The following is a 20,644-nucleotide window of genomic DNA, read 5'->3' on the forward strand; positions in this document are numbered from 1 at the left end:
CGGATCAATGTACTTGAGGATAGCCTTTGAACTTGTTAGAAGATAGACGTGTGGTTCTATGTAAAAGACTTTCAAATTGTAGTGCCACCAAAAACAATAGGGTATTAAAGAAACAAATATTAATCAATACATTCAAGGAGGCATTGTCAGTCAGAATATAAAAAAAACCACGAACACATATTCTCAACCGCATTCGTTTCCGGACTAACGTATAACTCGTATAACTTTCTTTTTATTCTTCGGAAACGTTCTATTAGAACTGTCTGCCTCCGTGGTGTAGAGGATAGAGCGTCTGTCCGGAGTCATACTAAAAGAGTGAGTGAGTGAGTATGGTTTTACGCCGCTTTTAGCAATATTCCAGCAATATCACGGCGGGGGACACCAGAAATGGGCTTCACACATTGTACCCATGTCGGGAATCGAACCCGGGTCTTCGGCGTGACGATCGAATGCTTTAACCACTAGGCTACCCGACCGCCCCCATACTAAAAGACGTTAAAAGATCATACCCTTGTTTCTTTTTTTCTCTCTCTTTTTTTATAATTAATAACAGTTTGTTTTTTGGTTATTGTTTTTTAATTATTAATTTCACAAGACTGATATGTTACATTTAACATACAATGGATGATACAGATACGACGTTTTAACAAATAAAACGTGTTGTTACCCTGCCTGGCGCTCGGAATTAAAGGGATAAAACAAGGACTTGTCGGTTCGGAGTCAGTATACTGTGCCTGCAGGGTGGGGTATCTAATATTAAACATGGTACAAGTAGTTCAGTGGGCTAGCACCATAAAACCGGAGTCCATGAATATGCAGCCATTTGTAAATGCAACAATCTTGAACGCGACGTTACACCTCATTGTATCTCACCTCACTGTGTCTTTCCATTATGACTACTGTTTTATTACTTATACTTCATGGTTCAGTGACTGCTAATTACTTCCTATCACCTCTGTATATCTTGCGGAGGCAATGGTAACCCAGTCGCCTAAGGCGCCGCAATTAATTGTGCATTGTTACGTCTCTTGGGCACGCCAGAAACCTATGATCGTGGGTTCGAATCCCGGTTCGCTCCGATTATGTGTCTAGGTGTGTCAGCGCCATACGCCTTGCTCGTAGGTTTCACCAAGTTGATAACATCTGAGACCTGCATCACTTCGGGCTTTCCTCCCACATCAAGCTGCCGTTAAACCCAACTCACTCACTCACTCAATAGGTAAAGCTAGATACGGATTTGGAGTAGTCAAAATGGGAAAAAGACTTAACAGATTCCTTGTATTCGTTTGAGTTCATATTCATGAATCAAATATGGCAAAAGTGATTGGAAGTGAACCGGGTGGTGCTCCTCGTAGTACTCATATTCATGAATGCATCCGTTTCAAGTTACAAGTGTCATACCATGTCATTCAGCACGTGTTCAGCAAGTTATGGTTATCGGTTCTAAATTTAAGAATAACTTTTTTATGAGAAGAGATACTTTTCAAAAGATAAAGTTTTAAAAATTCTTTGCAGTACAAACCCTTTGAACTATGATGCGTATCCATAATAGAGCTTCGCCAGTTTTGCAGATATTGATCTTTAAATATTTCTTTGAAGCGAGCACTTTGCGCAGAACATATAAATGGGTTGTCAAACAATTCAGTAAGTCGACACAAAACAAGACCCGTTGCAATTTTAAGAAATTATGAATGAACTTTATCAATCAGATTTGTATTTTCAGATCCTAAAATTCCTTATCCATACATTAAAATCGGGGCAATCATTATGTCAAATGTAACATATAGTCAAAAGGTAAATTAATGTCGTACCATTTGTCGAGAGGCTAAGCTCTGTAAGAGGCGTACTACATAAAAGGCTCGACTACACAGTTTGGTCTAGGAGAGCCTACTGAACATTTCTAAGTACTATGAAATCCCAAATTACAGGTAAAAAACTAGAAGCAGTCTTATGTCAGGTACCTGTTGTTAAAAACAAGTTTCATTTTATAAAAACATCTGCATGTTGGGATAGAGACAACATTTGTAATAACTGTTACATCAGTCATAAACTTACAAACATGACTTCAGAGACCAGCACAGATTTCTAGTTGTAGACATTTATTTTATTAAGTCAATGCCAGTCAAGACAGCCATATATAAAAACTGAACGAAATAACTATGCTTCAAATTAAGTTCAATCAAAATACATTTATTCCAAATTAAATAGTTCAAATTTCAATACATATTCATGAAGACATCTCCTTGACCTTAAGGTCATGATTCACAATTTGCATGTGCATGTGCATGTTCATGCACGGTGCACAATTAGTGTGTTGGTCGTTTTTGTCGTGACATTATATTGAAACATAATATCATCGCTTTGGAAACGTTATCTACAGCAGGACGACACTCATAACTTGCGGCGAAACCGCATTATCAGTGGTTCATATTGGGAAAGGGAGGTCACTCTAATTTCAAACGGGAGCTATCTCCGTTGCCTTCGTATTGGCGAGAAATGGCGTCACCCTAGCTGTACGTTGTTGGTCCAGCTATTAAATGCCCAGCATATCCCTAAGGAAAACGTATTCTTAATTAAATGTTTGAATGCATTATATATTCATTTTTCCATCCGTCTATCTTCTAAGATTGGTTTAGTGCTGATAACCATTTTCTAAAATGTTGGCCCACATTCCCGTCACCTATGGTGATCGAAACAAGTGGGCCCACATTTGTATTTCGCCCAGCTTCGTTAGGTTGTTTCGTTAGTTCTGATAATCAATTCTTAAATGTGGGAAGACATTCTTCCGTCATATTGATTGCAACAGGAGGGACCACATTTATGAATCGCGAAATTCTACTTAAATATATATTGATAATCATTTTCTCAAATGTGGGCCCACATTGTTCCCGTCATATATGGTGGTCGAAACAAGTGGGCCCACATTTGTATATCGCCTATATAGTGGGTAGACGTTCTTCCGTCATAGTGATTGCAACAGGGGGGACCACATTAAAAAATCGCTAAGCTTCATTAGCTTGGCTTACTTATTACCATTTTCTAAAATGTAGGCCCATATTATTCCCGTCTTATAGTGATCGAAACAGGTGGGCCCACATTTGTAAATCGCTGGGTTTCATTGGGTTGACGAAGTCATTTAGGCTAGTGGTCTCACATTTGTCACTACTTTGCATGGGTATGTGACATTATATATTATTTATATTTTGTAATATTGATGGGAAATATCTTTATAAATCATTTCGTGTGACGTTTATTCCACGAAAGGCACAAAAGTCTTTGGAGTTTGAATAACGCCATTATAGCTGACCACACTAGTTTAACAAAAATAGCTACAAAGCAAAAACTTAAATCTACTTCAAATTAAATTTACAGAGGCAATACCACTCATTCTACTTTTTCCAGTATAACACATCAATCTAATCATAAGTGTTGGTGGCGACATAAGCCTGAAAATACGTCTACACTTGAATTGATCTCGGACATGATACAAGCCTCAAACATTTCCGAGAACTTGTTCCATAAAAGGAATAACTATGAATATTAATGACCCCACGACCTAGTTTGGCGATGGTCGTAGAAGTGAGTTCTGCTGTATTGTCATCGCATTTATACATTTTAATCCAATTATAAGTCATAATACTTATTTTTAAAAGACAAAATAGCAGTTCGTAATGCGGGTTTGTTTACATAGTACATATTTTTAGTTTCGAATGTGGGCCCACCTAGAACTTTCGATTAGGCAAACGGAGTTAGCTCCCTTCTCGAACCACCGATAATGCGGTTTCGCCTAACTTGCTACTGGCCGACCGGGCGTCCACATGTGATATCACGTGAACAAGACAATCATATTCGTTTGCTACAAGTACGAAATCGATACGATACACAGCTTGGATAATTCCTGGGTTGAGACTCATTAACATGAACACAGTCAGTTGATGGAGCACAACATCCGGTTCTGACGTCCAACAGTCCGCCCAATTTTCATCCACGCCTAGCTTGGTGTGGACAGCATCTGGGGTTCAGAAAACAAGACTGCGAGATGGGAGAAACTGTTCACAGACGAGGCCAGATTTCATCTGGACAACTCTGATGGTCGTTCAATGGTCTACAGGCGTCCAGGCGAACGTTTAAGTGACGCTTGCGTTACTCAACGTCGTCGTTTGTGGGGTGTAATGGTATGGGTGGCATCACAACTCATGGGAAAACACAACACATTATTGTTATTGGCAATTTGAATGGCGTACGCTACCAGAACGATATCGTTCGAGATCATGACCTAGCCTTTGGGCAAATGTAGGGGCGTAACGTCACATTGCAGCAGTGTAATGCCCGGCCATATGTTGCACGCGTTATAGCACTTTTTGAGGCAGAATAACTTCAGACATCTCCCCCCAATAGAACCTGTTTTGGATGGATGAGATCGGGGACGCCTACGACAGGACCCGTACCAGCCTGTGGCGCCAGCTCAGTTGGAACAATCTTAGGTTGACATTTAGAACAACATCCCCGAAATTGTTTATGATCCCCCGGTGTCGTTACTGCGCCACCGTTGCCTCGCCTGTATTAACAGAAATGGTCACACGATACGGATGCTACTTTGATCTGCACATGTCTTTTTTGCTGATCTTTTTACACCCTCAAAGGTTACCTCCGATCTCAAACAAACTTGTTCAGCACATGAGACGAGCAAACTACCAAGTCTATGTTTGGAGATGTGCAATGCAAGCCATGCATGATTTTCAATCTATTGATGGTCATGGATGGAAGATATAAGTCGAAGTAATTCAGCACCCGAAGAGACTGACGCCAGAGACTGTGTAAATTATACTACGGACAAAACAAAAGGGAACTGATGAAATTATAGTGAAGGTGTAATCATGTTAAATGTCTGTAAAATTAATTTCGGGCGTGTAGATCAATATATCTGGTGTGTCCACTATGTTGGGTGATACAAGCTTGACCACTTGTGTATGTTGCCCTTGGTATTACACACCAATCCGCTTGAAGAGCTACCCCGAGCTGGGACACGTGGGTGGGTGCTTGGTCCCTGCCAGAGCTCGAGAACATCCTACAGATGCTCTATTGAGGACATGTCCGTCGGAGGATATCGGTAATGACCTGGGCACGATGTGGTCTGGTTTTGTCATATTGCAGTTCAATAATTCTATCAGATACTGATACGATTGGAACAACGAGAGGACACAAAATGTCATCAAGATACCGCTGGTCACTCAAATGCAGTCACAATAACCAAATCGGTTTGCTCGTCATGCTCAGTTTTATGTGTGAATGAAACATATCAAAGCAATCATTGGCTATAATAGGCATGTACCATACTGGTTTTAGAATGGTCATTTCGCCACCTGTCGTCCATTTTGAAAAATGGTTACAATGACTGCCATTGGCTTAATTAAAACATATTTTATAACCAGAAATATCTGTTGGTCACTGAAGTAAGTCTGTGCCATGTTTCGTAATTTTTTACCTCATGTTACAGTTATTACAAATTATGTTTCCATCCCACCATGCAGATATATTTATAAAATAAACCTAGTACTTACAATAGGTACCTGGCATTATCTAGACTTCCTCTAGTTTTTTAACCTAACATATTAGGTAGTAATGAAATGTCTAGTAGACACTCCCAGACCAAACCAAACTTTTATATAGTAGGTGTTGAACAAAACTTTTTTAGCTTGGCTCCTGTACTATATCTTTAATAATGTAAACATGGCTTTTGTACATTTTTCACAAGCATTTTTTATTGCTATTGTGAAATACCCTAACATTTTTCTCGGTAATATATTCTCTGTGATCGATGTGGAAATACAGAATATAAGAACAAATGAAATCTAAAAAATGTCGATGCATTTAACAAAGGCTGCGGATAATAACTAGATCCCAAATTGACATGACAGATTTAATAGCAATAGTCATAAAGAAACAAATGTGTCTTTCAACTTCTTTTGAGTAGTAGGTAATATTTTTCGCTTTCCTCTTTTCCAAAATTTGAGCCTTTGAGCTTTTGCTGTTTGTTTATGTATGTTTGTAATACTATATATATTATAGTATATATCTTAAGAAATGAGAGAGAAACAAACAAAATGCAATATTAAGTCACTAGAAACCTATTCTCTCCAAACTTTAAAAACAGCATTTTGTACGAATGTATGTAGACAAAAAAACCTAAAAAACCGAATCCTATTTTTACTTTATGTACATGTAAAATTTCATTAACGACCAAACGACCAAGTTGATTTATGTCAAATCACCAAATGAAAATAATGTCCACCAACAGTGGTGATGTTTGGTGACGTCAAATAATTTGACAATGACACGCTGTGTGATGACAAAAACATATAAAGGGACATTGTGTGACTTAACATGCGTTTATTGTCTGACGTCGCACTCGGTAATTATCAGCTATGTGACGTTGGTAATCATTCTTTTGACAAGAAGACGTTGCTGGGGACCTATTCTAAAAGTAGGTTATTACATTAGTTTATGTAGATGTGTATCACCAAAGTAATTTTGGCGAGTCAGGGTCGGGATTTGGGGAGTTGTAATGACTGATTGAACACAAACTTGGGATTACTTGGCAAACTGACTGTGATGGAAGACCAAGAACTCGCATATGGCGTCAACGGCGTAACGTCACAATGCTGATGATGTACGCTTAACTACGCCGTGACGAGGGTATCATCCATTTCCTGTTTTATGAATGACCATTCCAGTAAATATATGTCCTTAAATATAAATTATTATTCAAACATTACAACAAACTAGTCGATGATGCGCACAAAGTATATTATATTGACATCAATAGGAAATACATAAGTACAAATTAAGGATACTATTTACAAAATAACGTATATTTACAAACGATATTATTAATGATAGTTATTTAAACAAAATGACTGACAGTACAAATAGTCATGAGGTCATGAACGATGTTGTATTCTGATGTATCTCCTATTAAGAAAGCATTGCTCTTTACATTTCAACATGTCATAGATGGTGTAGATAAGAATAGACGATACTGATATTTTGCATATACAGTACAAAAGTATAATATAATACATGGTAATATTTTACATATATTAGACAGATCTGATTGCACTGAGTACATATATATATAATACAACAAAACCTGAAATAAGACCAATCACATATATACAACTAGAAACTACATTGCACGTTGGTGTTCCAAATCGCTTTGTATTAGAACACAAATAAAGTAATATTCATAAAAGGTATCCATACATTAGGTTTATGAAAAGTTTTAAATGTTTTTGGTTGTGTGGATAAGTTAAAACGGTCGGCCAAGGACATCGATACGTCTTGGTCTATTTTCCGGTAAATATTTGTTTTTATAGTTTTTCTTTCACTATCAATTTTGTTCGGATTTTAACAAAAGAGTATCTTAATATTTTGCCTACAACTAAGCTTTCTAATCACGGTTTCGCCATTAACAGCCTAGTTATGTCTTTTCAGAAATTCCATGGCAGTCATTAAGAGAAATTTGCTAAATATGAAACGTCGCTAAATATGATACGTCGATTCAGATATTCGAGACTGATTAGTCTCCAGCGTGAACTGAATTTCCTATCACTGATTTCTCCCTAGTGCCTAATACTTTAACATAACTTTGTCACCTTGGCGCTTTCAAAATACGCTGTTTCTGACAAATATTTGATGGCCTTATATGTGAACACTTTTCTTCAGCTGATGACCTCAAGAATAATGGGTCGGAATGTCGAAATTGAATTTTATCTAAATTCCTCAAATTTCTTGGATTTTAAATTTCGATTTCTCAACCACTTCAAACTGAGTTCAAATTGTACCAAACGAATGTAAATGTATATTCGCGAACAGCATTGCTCGGTGTCAGATCGGGTTACATAAAACAGTATAGCATCAAAACGGAAAATAACTCCAGAACTGGAACCGACTTTAGCATGCCAGAAAATAATTTAAGATTATTGTCAGGTCTCTTTAGGATCATTCGGGGATCAGAACAAAAACCATAATGTCACCTTGGCGTATTAAATAAAACCATCTGAAACTGTAATCCCCTATCGAAGGATTAAGAGAAGGAAAACGTTCGCACTCTCGTGAAATTATTGCGAGACAACACCAATTCTTTCTGAGTGGCTGCATAAACATCAATCATGAACATCGCATCTTTCAACACAGGGTTAATGTACCGGTAATGACATACAAGGATCCTCACTCGATCTAATTCAAATACATTCAGCCTTAATATCAAGGGCACTCAATTAACCAACGCTCTAATTATATAAGACGTTTCATCCATCTGAGTGTGTTGAATCCAAAGCCGGCCTTGATTGTAGATTGTGTTTAGTCGACGATGTCGAGAATAACAACGGCGCTGCTGCTTAGAAACATCTCTGTTTGAGCTCAGCTGAAACACATAATTAATCACTTATACATACAATTATTCATATATACATACATTTACCAACATAATATCTAAATATCCATTTGAACATATACCTATCCATATAATTTATTATCCACGTAAAATATAAACTGCCGGCCAAAAATAATAATATTTGATACTGGCTAAAAATGAAACAAACAAGAAATGGTTATTCGATTGTGATGCATTTGATACAAGTGTCATAGTGGTGTTTTGGACCTTAAAGGGGAAGTGTACACACAAAAATCACTTTCTTTCTTTTTCTAAACAAAACGCAATTTTAGTATTAGTTAGTATATGTGTTTGAAAATATAAACTCATTTTTTTTCACAGTGAAAGTAGGAAGCTCCCAATAGTGTGAAAATGATATGCCGTTATGAGGCCTTCGTTTTTCGAGCTAAACAGGCCTGAGTTATCCCACTTAGATTATGACGTAATTGGTGCCAATTCAACTGGGTAGGTCTATTCTCAACGCAAAAGATATCAAGTACCAGTTTCGGGTAAAACAACATGGCCTACGACACACTCCGGCGCAATGGTGACTCAGCATAACACTATGCTGGCTGGCATCTGAGACGCTAGAATCACACACCTGTACCTACATGTACACCCTGTGAAGCGGCTCTAACGAAGCATGATGACGTCATAATGTTTATCAATTGGCACCAATGACGTCATACTGCAAGGGGCATAAGCCATGGTGATTTTGTTATGGAAATAGAACACTTGGTAAATGTGAAAAATATAAATCGTTTTAATGCAAAAAATATGTTAATTAATTGTGATATTTTTATATTTTTGTCTATGACACTACTAGGTTAACACTTTTAATGTGGAAAAAGTACAAGATAAATAGGTTCATTTCCATGTGAACTTGCCCTTTTAAGTGTGCAGTGTTTCGAAGACTTGTTGCAGCTTAGTAACGTTTTGATAATTCATGTAACATTTTGGTCAAATCGAAATTTTCAAATGCCCGGCTATTTATGTTTATCCATATAATGTGTATATCTTATAACGGTTTACCAAGCATAAAAGCAAAACAAATGTATGTCAATGAGTGCTTGTATACTATTCAACCCTTTCATCCGTAGATTTCACAAGGACAAGAACCAGAACGGGGGTTAGAGCAAAGCATATTTTGCAAAATATGTTGGAAGTAAGTATTCATATGAAGTATGTTATAACAGGACTGTACGATGCATATTCTGAGTCGAAATATTCTAAACAATGTAAACTATCAAGTATAGAGTGAGTGAGTGAGTGAGTTGGGTTTAACGCCGCTTTTAACATTATTCCAGTCATATCGCGGCGTGTCAGCTTAATGTGGGAGGAAAGCCCGAAGTGATGCAGGTTTTAGACGTTTACCACTTCGGTGAAACCCACGAGCACGGGTATGGTGCTGACAAACCTAGAAACATAATTGGGGCAAACCGGGATTCGAACCCACAATCATAGGTTTCTGGCATGCCCAAGGGACGCAACTCTGCACAGCAAATCGCGGCGCCTTAGACGACTTGGCCACCCGTGCCCCCATCAAGTATAGAGACAAACAATCGCCGCAACAACACTATTTTGTGTAGCACATGTCCTGTTGTTCGTCCTGTAGTTCTCCCGAAGGATTTAAAACAGGAGGCCCAAGAGTGATCAGAGAAGTGCAATCATTATGCCTACTACTAACACATCCTTGTTCGTGTGAGACATGCTACATACAAGGAAACGTACTTTATCGAACATTGTAGTTTAAACCATTAAACACAAACTAATTTCATTCGGCTAAAGCACGTTGGTATTTTTTAACAAAAGATAATTATTGGACTCATACATCTTATAAATTGCAGAAAAACAACCATCGCCTGCCGGAGACCCGGAGACCTAAAGATTACAGTAATCTCAATTCTCACGTGTTAAAATGCGAGACACTAAAAGCGCCTGCAGTATGCTTTAGTGACGCTTGTTCCGTGAATTAAGTTATTGATTAGTCCTGTTCTTCGTCATTGGGTTCCCCCAGTGGATTTAACACGGGAGACACGTGTTGGTTGAGCCAAGGGATGCTGAAGGCCTTGTTAAACCCTATGCACTCTTTCACTCAACTGTCTGGTTCATGAGAGGTTCTTGGCTGGCATACCGCCTGCTTAGATTTTGAATATAGGATGGAAAACTGCCAGGCAAAAGAAAGTATAAAATTGACAATCGGCTTTGAGTAAAGCATTACAAACGTTATCAAAACGTTACAGGGTTGAATACAGTTGCAGAAACACTGCAAAAGTAAGGTGAAAACAATGATACCGGTGTCGAATACATCACCATCGATATAACTATTTCTTGTTTGTTTCATGTTTTGCCACCTTGAAACATGATGTATACTTTCTTTTGCCCGGCACTTTACATCTGTGATTTACAGCAGTGGCCAATCATGTCATGGTTTCGACATGTTCATAAATATACACATGGCATTACAACAAGTAAAAGTGCACTGAAATGAAGTCGAAAGATGACGAAGGAAAAAAGGATTGCCCTTAACTGAATTCAATGCCAACTTTCGACATTATAATCGGAGCGATTACAGTTTTACGCCACGTTTGAATTGTATTTCATTAACAAATGTATAACGTGTCAGAATAATATGTGGAAGGGCTGGTTAAAATCAGTATGTATCATGGGTTATTTCATGTTAATGTCACACGTTGTACTTCTCTGTATACGCTTGTGGTTGTATGAGAACAAACATCTGAATCTGAATCTGAATCAGAAAAGCGAAAGATAAGGTAAGTCGTAAGCATTGACAACTTTAACGAGCGCAAGAGCATGATTGAGTGAATATTATTTTATGCCGCTTTAATCAACTATTCCAGCAAATTCACGGCGGGGGACTCCTGAAATGATCTTCACACATTTTATCCATGTAGAGAATTGAACTCGGTTCTTCAGCGTCACGAGCGAACGCTTTAACCACAAGGTTATCCCACCGCCCCAGAGTAGCAAATTGGTACGTTTTACGCTGGTTTGGGCAATATTTCATTACCACCACGACATATCAGTTTAATGTGAGACTAACGCTATCCTCGGCGCTATGACTCGGTACTATACACTTTGGTGAAACCAAGTTTCAAGGATTGTAATTAGAAAATCTGAGGTTTGCATCCACCAGCACATCCTGACCCACCTAAGGGCCACAACTCTACGACGCCTGGGCAAATCACGTTGAGACAACCCTTGAGTAGGATTATGTGGATAACCTCGGAGTACACAGTGTGGCTTATCAGCTAGTTCCTATCTGAATCGCTGGACAGTCATCTGTCATAAACGGATGCGCTTGCATACTGAGTGGGGAATATGAGTGACAAGACGGGGCATAGTTCGCCCGGAAGGTTATCAATAACCAGCTGATGACAGAGAAGTCATTATAGACGGATATATGTAGTCTGTGTACAAAACACGAGAGTACCAGTCAGGCAGCTAATCATGTAGGAGTGCAAAACAAGTCACATTCTTAGATGAATTTCTGTCCTGAGACAACAGGATCTTTTTTCTCAGCATGATTCGTGGGTTAAAATCAGGACAGTTTTGAAACATACTCCGAATCGCTTCACAGTTACAGGGTGATATATTGATCTTAAACAAAATTAATATTAAGGTTTCAGCACCTTAACTATGGGAACTGACTACAAAGATACAGGGCCCCTTATATAATTATTAAAATGTCTTCCCACTACAGATATCGTTAGTCTATGCTGCAGTATAGAGAAGGTAGGAAATACCGCTACGTCCGGTCTTGGAGGGTCAAGATTTGGTTTTGCAAAACCGATACAGTTTTATTATTTATTTTTCACAAACATCATGCCATATAAAATGTATTTTATTCCCAGAACCAATGTACAGTTCTAAGATGTATCAACAACATCACACTGAATAATCAGCATGAACGATAACTGAGACTGCTAGTTATATCTGTTGTCTCTGTGCAGGATCCAGCCCTTTAAGAACCACAGGAGGAAGCAAGGTTTAGGAACTGAATCGGGTTTAACCTCGGACGGTAAATGAATAATTTGAGAAAAAATAATTATTGGTGATAAATCTCAAGCTCGAGGACGTCAATAGAATTAAAGAAGGATCGTGACTAACTCTTTTAACCTAAATATCCTTAAACCTATTGATTCAGATTAAATTACTTTCACTGGAACTGGTCGATTCGCGAGGATCTTCTCCTATGAGAGTCGTCGTGCCTCTCAAGCTTGCTTACAAAGTATGGTTCGTAGAAGATTGGACGATACAACAATTACAGAGAAAATGGTGTCTCTGGACTATCGATGAAAGACTTGAGCTCATCGCAACAGGAACTGACACTCAAGATAAATGCAACCTGTTGAATGACTGCATTCATAAGTCGACTTGTCAATTGCTCTGACAAACCGTCAACCCGGATCGTAAAGCGTTAATGTGTTCATATGAACAAAAAAGGTTTATCTTGATGAGTGTATCGAGTATTTTTCAGTGCCCGTCTATGATAAACTGCCGGGCAAAGGAAAGCATACACCATGTTTGATGAAAAAATGAAACAAACAAGAAATGGTTACTCGACGATGATGTACATACATCATATGAACGAGTATCTCACAACACATGTCGTCTCAAAGAACAACATGGGGGTCGCAATTTCAAATTCAACATTCAAGTGTATTATAAGTTAATATCAATCTGACTACCCTCAACCCTAAATAGAGTAGTCTAATAAATCGAAAGATGAGAGGTGTTTTGAAGATTTAATCAATGTGGTTTTTTTAACTTTCAATTAGTTTGTCTTTTGCACCCAATGGAATCGGGTTCGATGGATAATCGAGACTGGTTATGCTCTGGCATTGATCATGAAGTTTCATATTTGAAACAAGAATGTAAGCTCGATTTGGACAAATTTGATATATTGTTTTTGTTCTATTAAACAGGTTTTAATGCCCCTGTGACCAGTTTTAAAAATTGATGTTGACGCTAACTACTTCATGTTCGTTCAGAATATGTTCCTTGTCATATTATACATATACAACTTAGAAAGCGATGACTGTTATATTAATCTTAAAACAGTACAGGGTATTGACCCTTATCTCTACATAAATAAGGAAAGTATTTGATGTCATTGACATTACGCTAAAAAGCTTGAAGGATCAAGCACCTGGTCGTAATCTTACACTTATCCATCAAAAATATTATTTTTAAGTATAACTCCATTCCATAGAGGGGTATGCTCCAAACGCCGGACAGTATTACTTTGTCAACGGATCGATGTACATTTAAATTGAATTGAATTAGGTTCAGGGTTAAGACTTATATATACAGCCGAGGTATCCAGTACCCAGGTATCGAGTACCCAGGTATAGATGGATGAACTGATACAGATCTTTAAATTCCCTTGCCTAAAGATTTAAAAGCTCGCCATACGACTCTTGCATAAATGTTGTTTTATCTGGGTTACAACGTTAAGGCCTCAGTTAAGCTTGCAACGGGTTTTATGATGGACATGTGGAGGACATTTCCAAAATGAAGTCCGATGCAGTTCCATACTTTGACTTACATGTTCCCGTGTTTGTTCATGTGAACACTTGACTAGCCTTTGCATGTGTTTGTGACGGGTGCAACCTGTGGGGCAGGATACGCTCACCTTTTCGCGATTTGATAGTTATCACTATTTGCTTATTATTCATACACACGAGAACATGCTTATTGGAATACTAGTAGTCGGAATCGTACAATGGACTTTGTCGCGTTTATTTCGGTGTGTGTAGGGTCGAGTCCATATAAACTGCCAGGAATAAAGTTTCCCGGGTGCAGTCTCCAGGGTACCTACTCCCAGTGCTGACCTCAGGGCCCCCGACAAACTGCACAAGCTCGTTACAGTTGCTACCACGTGACACCACCTGGTTTGTTTCTTGTCTCAGAGTTTCCAGATCGGTTTATTAAACGAATGACACTTTCTTTTTGTCCTGATAAAAGAAAGACATGACAATTTCACACAAGAAGCGCATTTAAACTGCGCCCACCGATATTGATTTTACTCTAAAAAGGCAACAGGTTGGCAGAGTTTAAATTCAGAACGGAGCTTTAGAGAATTTGTGTTTTAAACGTGTGGGTGAGAACATGTTGACCTTTCAGTTTGTATCTCTCAAAATTATCCCTTGGACAATGTTCGTCTCGTTTTGGATAAATATATATTGAATGAATGAATGAATGAATGAATGAATGAATGAATGTTTTTTCAAATACCTTATCATAAACAAACGGCACCCAACAAGGACTCGCTTAGTAATCTATGTACACAACCGAGGTTATAGCATATAACTGTTTGGCAGTGTTTATCAATGTATCGGTGTATCAAAGTATCAATGAACCAGTGTATCAGTGTATCAGTGCTTAGATGTATCAGTGTATCAGTGTATCAGGATCATAATTATACAATGTGTATACTTCTTAAGAGCATAGCATAGTTTTACTAGCTTTATGAGAATTTTTATGAGAACCAACTGTCGGACTGACTCTGTAATACCGTTTCAATAGCTGATAAACGTGATGGAATCGGCATTCTTTAACCATAAAAACCAATATCATTATCCCTCGACGCCACAACAGTGATTCTCACAAGTTTTACCCTACACATTTATGCTTTTGAATATGTTCTTTGCAAGACAAAAAAGCTGCATCAGTATATATGTATATATTCTGTATGATTGAATATAAGAACATTTGCATTCAATGTTTTCTTCTGTATCCTGATTATGCGATAGGTTTTTTTTAATGACTGTTGTTCAGAAATATTTCCAAAACTTAATCGTTTGTTTGTGGATAATAGCAAAGCGTCAGTACTATTGTGTTAATAGTGTACATGAATAGATTGTTTGATGGTGCTCAGAAAATAAGGTAAAGGCAAAACTGATTTTTCCAAACACCCCCATCAAGGTTATTTCTTTTTTAACAAATGTGGGAGCATATAATTGTATAGGATTAAGATGTGGTCGCTCCATTTCACTAACTAATTATTTAAGAAAACAAGAAAAATGTATTTAATATCTACTTTGGATTACGCCAAAATAAATATGTATGTCTCCTGTTTCAGTTCATCCCTAACATATGGTACATGTAGGTAGGTCGTTTATGTCCATTCTTTGAAAAGCGGTAATTTGTAGTTTGTCAAAGCCTGATTTGAAATAGAGATATTGACTTGGTTTTATTATAAGGAAACGCGACAAATTTACACCGGTGGCAACCTAAAATCATGTTAGGTTTTGGGTTGGTGATTATGGACGGCCGGGAAACCAAATGTGGCCCGTAACACAAAACGTAGCAGCTACACGATATATGGTCAAAATTGTCAAAACTATGGACAAGGATATTGTGACCATGTATATACGGGCTGTGACCATGTATCTTGTAGCTTCTATTTATAACGTTACATGACCCTTTGGTGGAGAATGGATAAGTGTTTGGCATGTGGTACAAAGGTTTGAACCATAGAGTGTGGGCAATCTATATGTGGGGTTTATTCCGAGTCAAACAAGATCCGAGTAACCAATACTTTCATAGTGAGTGAGTGAGTGAGTTCGGTTTAACGCCGCTTTTAACAGTATTCCAGTTATATCGCGGCGTGTCAGCTTAATGTGGGAGGAAAGCCCAAAGTGATGCAGGTCTCAGACGTTTACCACTTCGGTGAAACCCACGAACACGGGTATAGTGCTGACAAACCTAGAAACATAATCGGTCAAACCGGGATTCGAACCCACAATCATAGGTTTCTGGCGTGCCCAAGGGACGCAACTCTGCACAGCGAATCGCGGCGCCTTAGACGACTGGGCCACCCGTGCCCCCTACTTTCATAGGAGCTTCAACAGGGATCGGGAAGCAAAGGGTCTCTGTTTGTACTTATTGTGCGTCGTCGTGGTGGCATAAGTCCAGATCCAGACTCGAATATCTACAATCCATCGTGATATAGCTTAAATATCGTTGATTGAAGGCGTTTAACTGCATTCACTCACTCAGTCTGAAGAAACAAAATTTGTCTCGAAAGCTGTTTCCTGACTAAAACGATACGTAACGAGGCATTTTGGAGAAAGCCATTTCCTTTTCTTTGAGGCAATAAATGGGCAGACATATGTCAGATTCCATATTTCACTATGTTCATGTATACTCTATTATAAACATATCATATGACATTTCACTGAAAACAAAGACAGTCTTGTCGCGGCAATACGTATGTTACACACATGGATATATAACATGCACTATGTTTTACTTTGATCAATAGTTATATTCCTGTCCTTACACTGATCATTGTCACCAAGTTTTGTTTGAAGTAAAGAGCATGTTTTTATCTATTCACCGTCTGGGCTTTTTATGCTGTTTTTAATACCTCAATTATTTAAACTTTTAGTAACGACCTACCGGATTTTGTCATATTTGACAGATTTAAATTTTGACTTGATTTGACTAATTACTAGTTTACCATTGAATGCCATAGTTGACTTAGATATTTGTTATCCTAAACTTTTATTGTATTTGTTAACTCACTCACTCACTCGATCACTCCCACACACTCGCCATCATACTCACGCATTCACTTGCTCACACACACACACGCAAACACACAATCACGTTCGCATTCACTTACTCATTCATTTAGATAGTGCCCCATCACCCCTGCACTTGTCTCCCTGATTAAGCTGACGCCCACACTCGCTGTAGCTTCTGTCATGATAACGGACTTATTTTCCCACTGTTGTTTACTGTGGTGTGATGACTGTCATTATTACAACTTTTTTTAATTCCTTGGAGTATTTTTTGTGCAAACTGTCAAAGTACCTGTCTTTGGGATTTATAGCATGTGGGTGTTATTGTACACTGCGTTTAACAGACAGGAATTGTTTAGACATACTGCATCAATATGGGGAACAAGGTGTGACGAGGGAACGATTGAACCGTTATAAATGGTCTAAAAACTGATATCAGTCTTGAAATCGTACATGTTCTTTTTGGTTTACGCGATAGAATTACATGCCCCAGGATATATGTTAAAATTGTTATTTGGCTTGTAAGCTTAAAGGGGGATAATGCTCGGGGCAGTTGGCAATCCAAGCAAATTTGAGTCATTAAAATCCGCTGAGACATATTTTATTATATAAACTGCAGGGCAAAGGAAGGTGGAAACGCAAGATTGGTGGTGGCTAAAACTGAAACAAATACGGAATGGTTATTCAATTATTCACACGGGTATCATTGTTGTGTTTTGTTTTCGGTGTTTCGGCATCCGTTTCAGCTTAGTAACTTATTAATAGCTTTTGTGTTTTGTGTGTGTAAAATCCAATTTTCAAAAGTATGCTTCCTTTTGCCCGGATCGGAGAGTCGATCATGGACTCCCATCCCCAATACCAACAAGAAAACTACAACCATACCTTGGTATAAGTCTTGACACACGCTGGCAGGTAGGTCACATCTTGTCATCTTAGAACTGAAGAGAAGTCCCCCTTGGTCCAGATTACACTGTCTGTAGGTGATGAAGGCATTGTTCTTACACTCGTAGAAATACTGAAGTCCTTTGTTGAGCGCTGGATATAATCCATCGGTTTTACTGTTGCACGGAGGCGCGATGCCACAAGGGGGCGACGTACTACCAACATCATCACATATTTTGAGAGCTTCATTATAGACTAAGTTATTTTCACACTGAAATTTAGCGACAAAGAACCCTCTATCACACTGTATGTAACTATGACATGACGCGTCTGGAGAAGGATGGTAGCCATCTTCTAAACGTAGGCATGGGTTTGTTTTATTCCCGCAGGGTTTGACAATGTCTCCAGATACGTCGCATATACGCTTCTCGGGGTTGAAAATTCCATTCGGGCACATGGATACACCAGCCAGTTTGTTTCTTGTACATTCTAGGTAGTGTGTGCATCTTCCAAAGGCGTCAAGAAAGAGTCCATCTTGTCTGTCCTTGCAGACATTGGGCATGTCAAGGTTGCCACATGGGTAGGGGACATACTCCGAATCTTCACATCTCTTTGTTATTGGATTGAAAAGCTGTTCGGAGTCGCATCTGAAAAATCCCGTAAACATTTCTCCTTTGCAGGCGTAGTACACGTCGCATCTACCGTATTCGTCGGCGTAGACATTGTCTCTTCGTCCTTCGCAGCTGGGCCTCCATCCGCCATGTTGTCGTGGGATGCTGTATGGAGTCTCGCATGCTCGGGTGAGCGGGGAGAAGACGGCACTCTTATCACAAACGCCCTGGAACACAGTTCTCTCCTGGTAGCACTCCACGAAGAAAGGCTTCCATTCCAGTTCTGGCCATGCGTTCAGTCCATCGTCCTGCCCTAGGCAACTGGCATAACGTACCCAGCATGGGATGCAATGTGAGGTCTCGTGACAATGATTGGCGCGGTAGTCACCTGGAAACAGTAACGTCAAATCAAACCAATTTTAGGGTATTCATATTGATATTTCTCTCACATTTGTGAGTGTTGGTGTGATTTTCCCGAACACCCGGTGTCATCACTGATTTTCAGTGATCCATTGATATCATTTTCACTGCTATTTTGCCTTTTACGCCAAATGGAATCTGTTTCAGAGGATGATCGAGAGTGTTTATTCTCTGGCGTTGACGTATTGTATTTGAGCCACTTTTGCTCATATCTAAGCCATATTAAAGCGGGAATAGCAAGAATGGATTTCACAATGGGTACTAATTTCGGGAATATAAATAGGGTATTCGAAGTGACAAGCCACTGCATCACTTCACTAAACCCCTTATAGACGAGTACAGAAATATGGAAATGACACATACATACACATGTTAAGTCACGGATTGAAAATTAAGTTCGAGAGACGAGTGGGCAAATCCGGTCATACCTGCCATACCCACATGCGTGGTGAAGGGCGAGCTCACGTTACAGACATCCCTAGATATAGATATCTTCTGCCATCTGAACCAAGGAACTATTTTTGTCTCCGTAAACATGAGATGGATGTTTTCCAGACATTTGTATTTGGTCAGATTTGTGAAAGGTAGTGCAAAAAATCATAGACATCAGTTGCAGTGAAACTCATATTTCATTCCCTCGCTACAGCCCTATGTAAAAAGATCGCGGCAGACCTCTTATCTGTAATATCGGGATATTTTCATTGTTCTCTATGAACACCCCCGAAGTACAGGACCACGATTGGGGTAACCGTATTTGAAGTTAATTGTTTAGTATATACAGTAAACAACGTTTATATCGAAAAACGCTTATGACGAACTGACGGATATAACGTACTGGTTTTGGTCCCAGGCATTTGCTTTATATATCCTGTATATATGTTTATAACGAATTGCGGTTATTACGAACTACAATTAGTGGTCTCATTGGGTTCGTTATAACCGGAGTTTACTGTTGATGAATTTACATGTACATAGCTTATAAGAAGTAAATAAACATAATTTGATCTCAAATTAAAATTGAATAACGAACCGAAACGCCTACTGCTCAGAGAAAATCATCTGGGATTTTTTGTCAGAGACAGATGGTTTTGACTCAAACATTTTCTCTGTAAGTAGCCGAACAATTGTTTTGTCACCAACACATTTTTTAGAAGATTTTTTTTAAAACATAAACCTGGTGACAAAGCACCCCCACTTTTTTCTGGAACACCTCTTTTGTCCGATGTCAGGGTGCGGGGAATTAACTGTCTTCGATGTGAGTTTTAAATAGGAGAGCTCGTGAGTGTTTCGACTTACATGGCGATTTTGGTTCTTCCCTCCCTCTACACTCAACGTCCTCGAAGTCCTCACACTGCATGGTATCCGCTGAGAACAGCTGAGGGTATGGACATTCCATGATAAAGCCGTTGTAGAAGGTCTCCATCACTGCATCTGGCGTCATGGAGCAGTTGAAGTACCAGGCACAGTTGTCCGGGTGGGGCTGGAGGGGTGCTCCTCTACGACACGACATGCCGTCAAGCTCATCGTCTGGAAAGGTAAAAATGGGTGAGTGAGTGAGTTGGGTTTAACCCTGATTTCTTTCTCCGAAATAACGGCATGTTAGTTTCATGCATTATGAAAGCCAATTATGAAATCCAACGAATTCCAGAATGGTGCTGACAGACCAAGGTTCATTGGGTTGACCAGTGGATCCTGACAACTATGGAACGCCACTCTGCAAAGCGTGTTGCGGCAAATTACAT

The 20,644-nt window shown here is 38.9% G+C and overlaps 1 protein-coding gene across 1 annotated transcript; it reads right to left on the reverse strand.

Annotated features, from left to right (window-relative positions):
* Positions 1 to 6,803: 6,803 nt before the first annotated feature.
* Positions 6,804 to 20,415, reverse strand: LOC125372374 (chondroitin proteoglycan 2-like). Its single transcript, XM_048382164.1, has 3 exons — positions 20,199 to 20,415; positions 17,872 to 18,870; positions 6,804 to 8,425 (listed from the first exon to the last, which is right to left on the reverse strand). The coding sequence occupies exons 1-3, from the start codon at positions 20,410 to 20,412 to the stop codon at positions 8,400 to 8,402; spliced, it is 1,239 nt and encodes a 412-aa protein (XP_048238121.1). The 5' UTR covers positions 20,413 to 20,415; the 3' UTR covers positions 6,804 to 8,399.
* Positions 20,416 to 20,644: the final 229 nt, after the last annotated feature.

Source organism: Haliotis rufescens, unplaced genomic scaffold, assembly GCF_023055435.1.
Source record: "Haliotis rufescens isolate VD_foot unplaced genomic scaffold, xgHalRufe1.0.p SCAF_1, whole genome shotgun sequence".
NCBI classification, from domain to species: Eukaryota; Metazoa; Mollusca; class Gastropoda; order Lepetellida; family Haliotidae; genus Haliotis; species Haliotis rufescens.

Coding starts and splice junctions, on each gene's coding strand:
- LOC125372374 (XM_048382164.1), bottom strand. CDS start 20,412: ATGTCGTGTCGTAGAGGAGCACCCCTCCAGCCCCACCCGGACAACTGT. Junction 18,871..20,198: donor GGAAGAACCAAAATCGCCAT/GTAAGTCGAAAC, acceptor TACTGTTTCCAG/GTGACTACCGCGCCAATCAT. Junction 8,426..17,871: donor GTGTCAAGACTTATACCAAG/GTATGGTTGTAG, acceptor TATGTGTTTCAG/CTGAGCTCAAACAGAGATGT.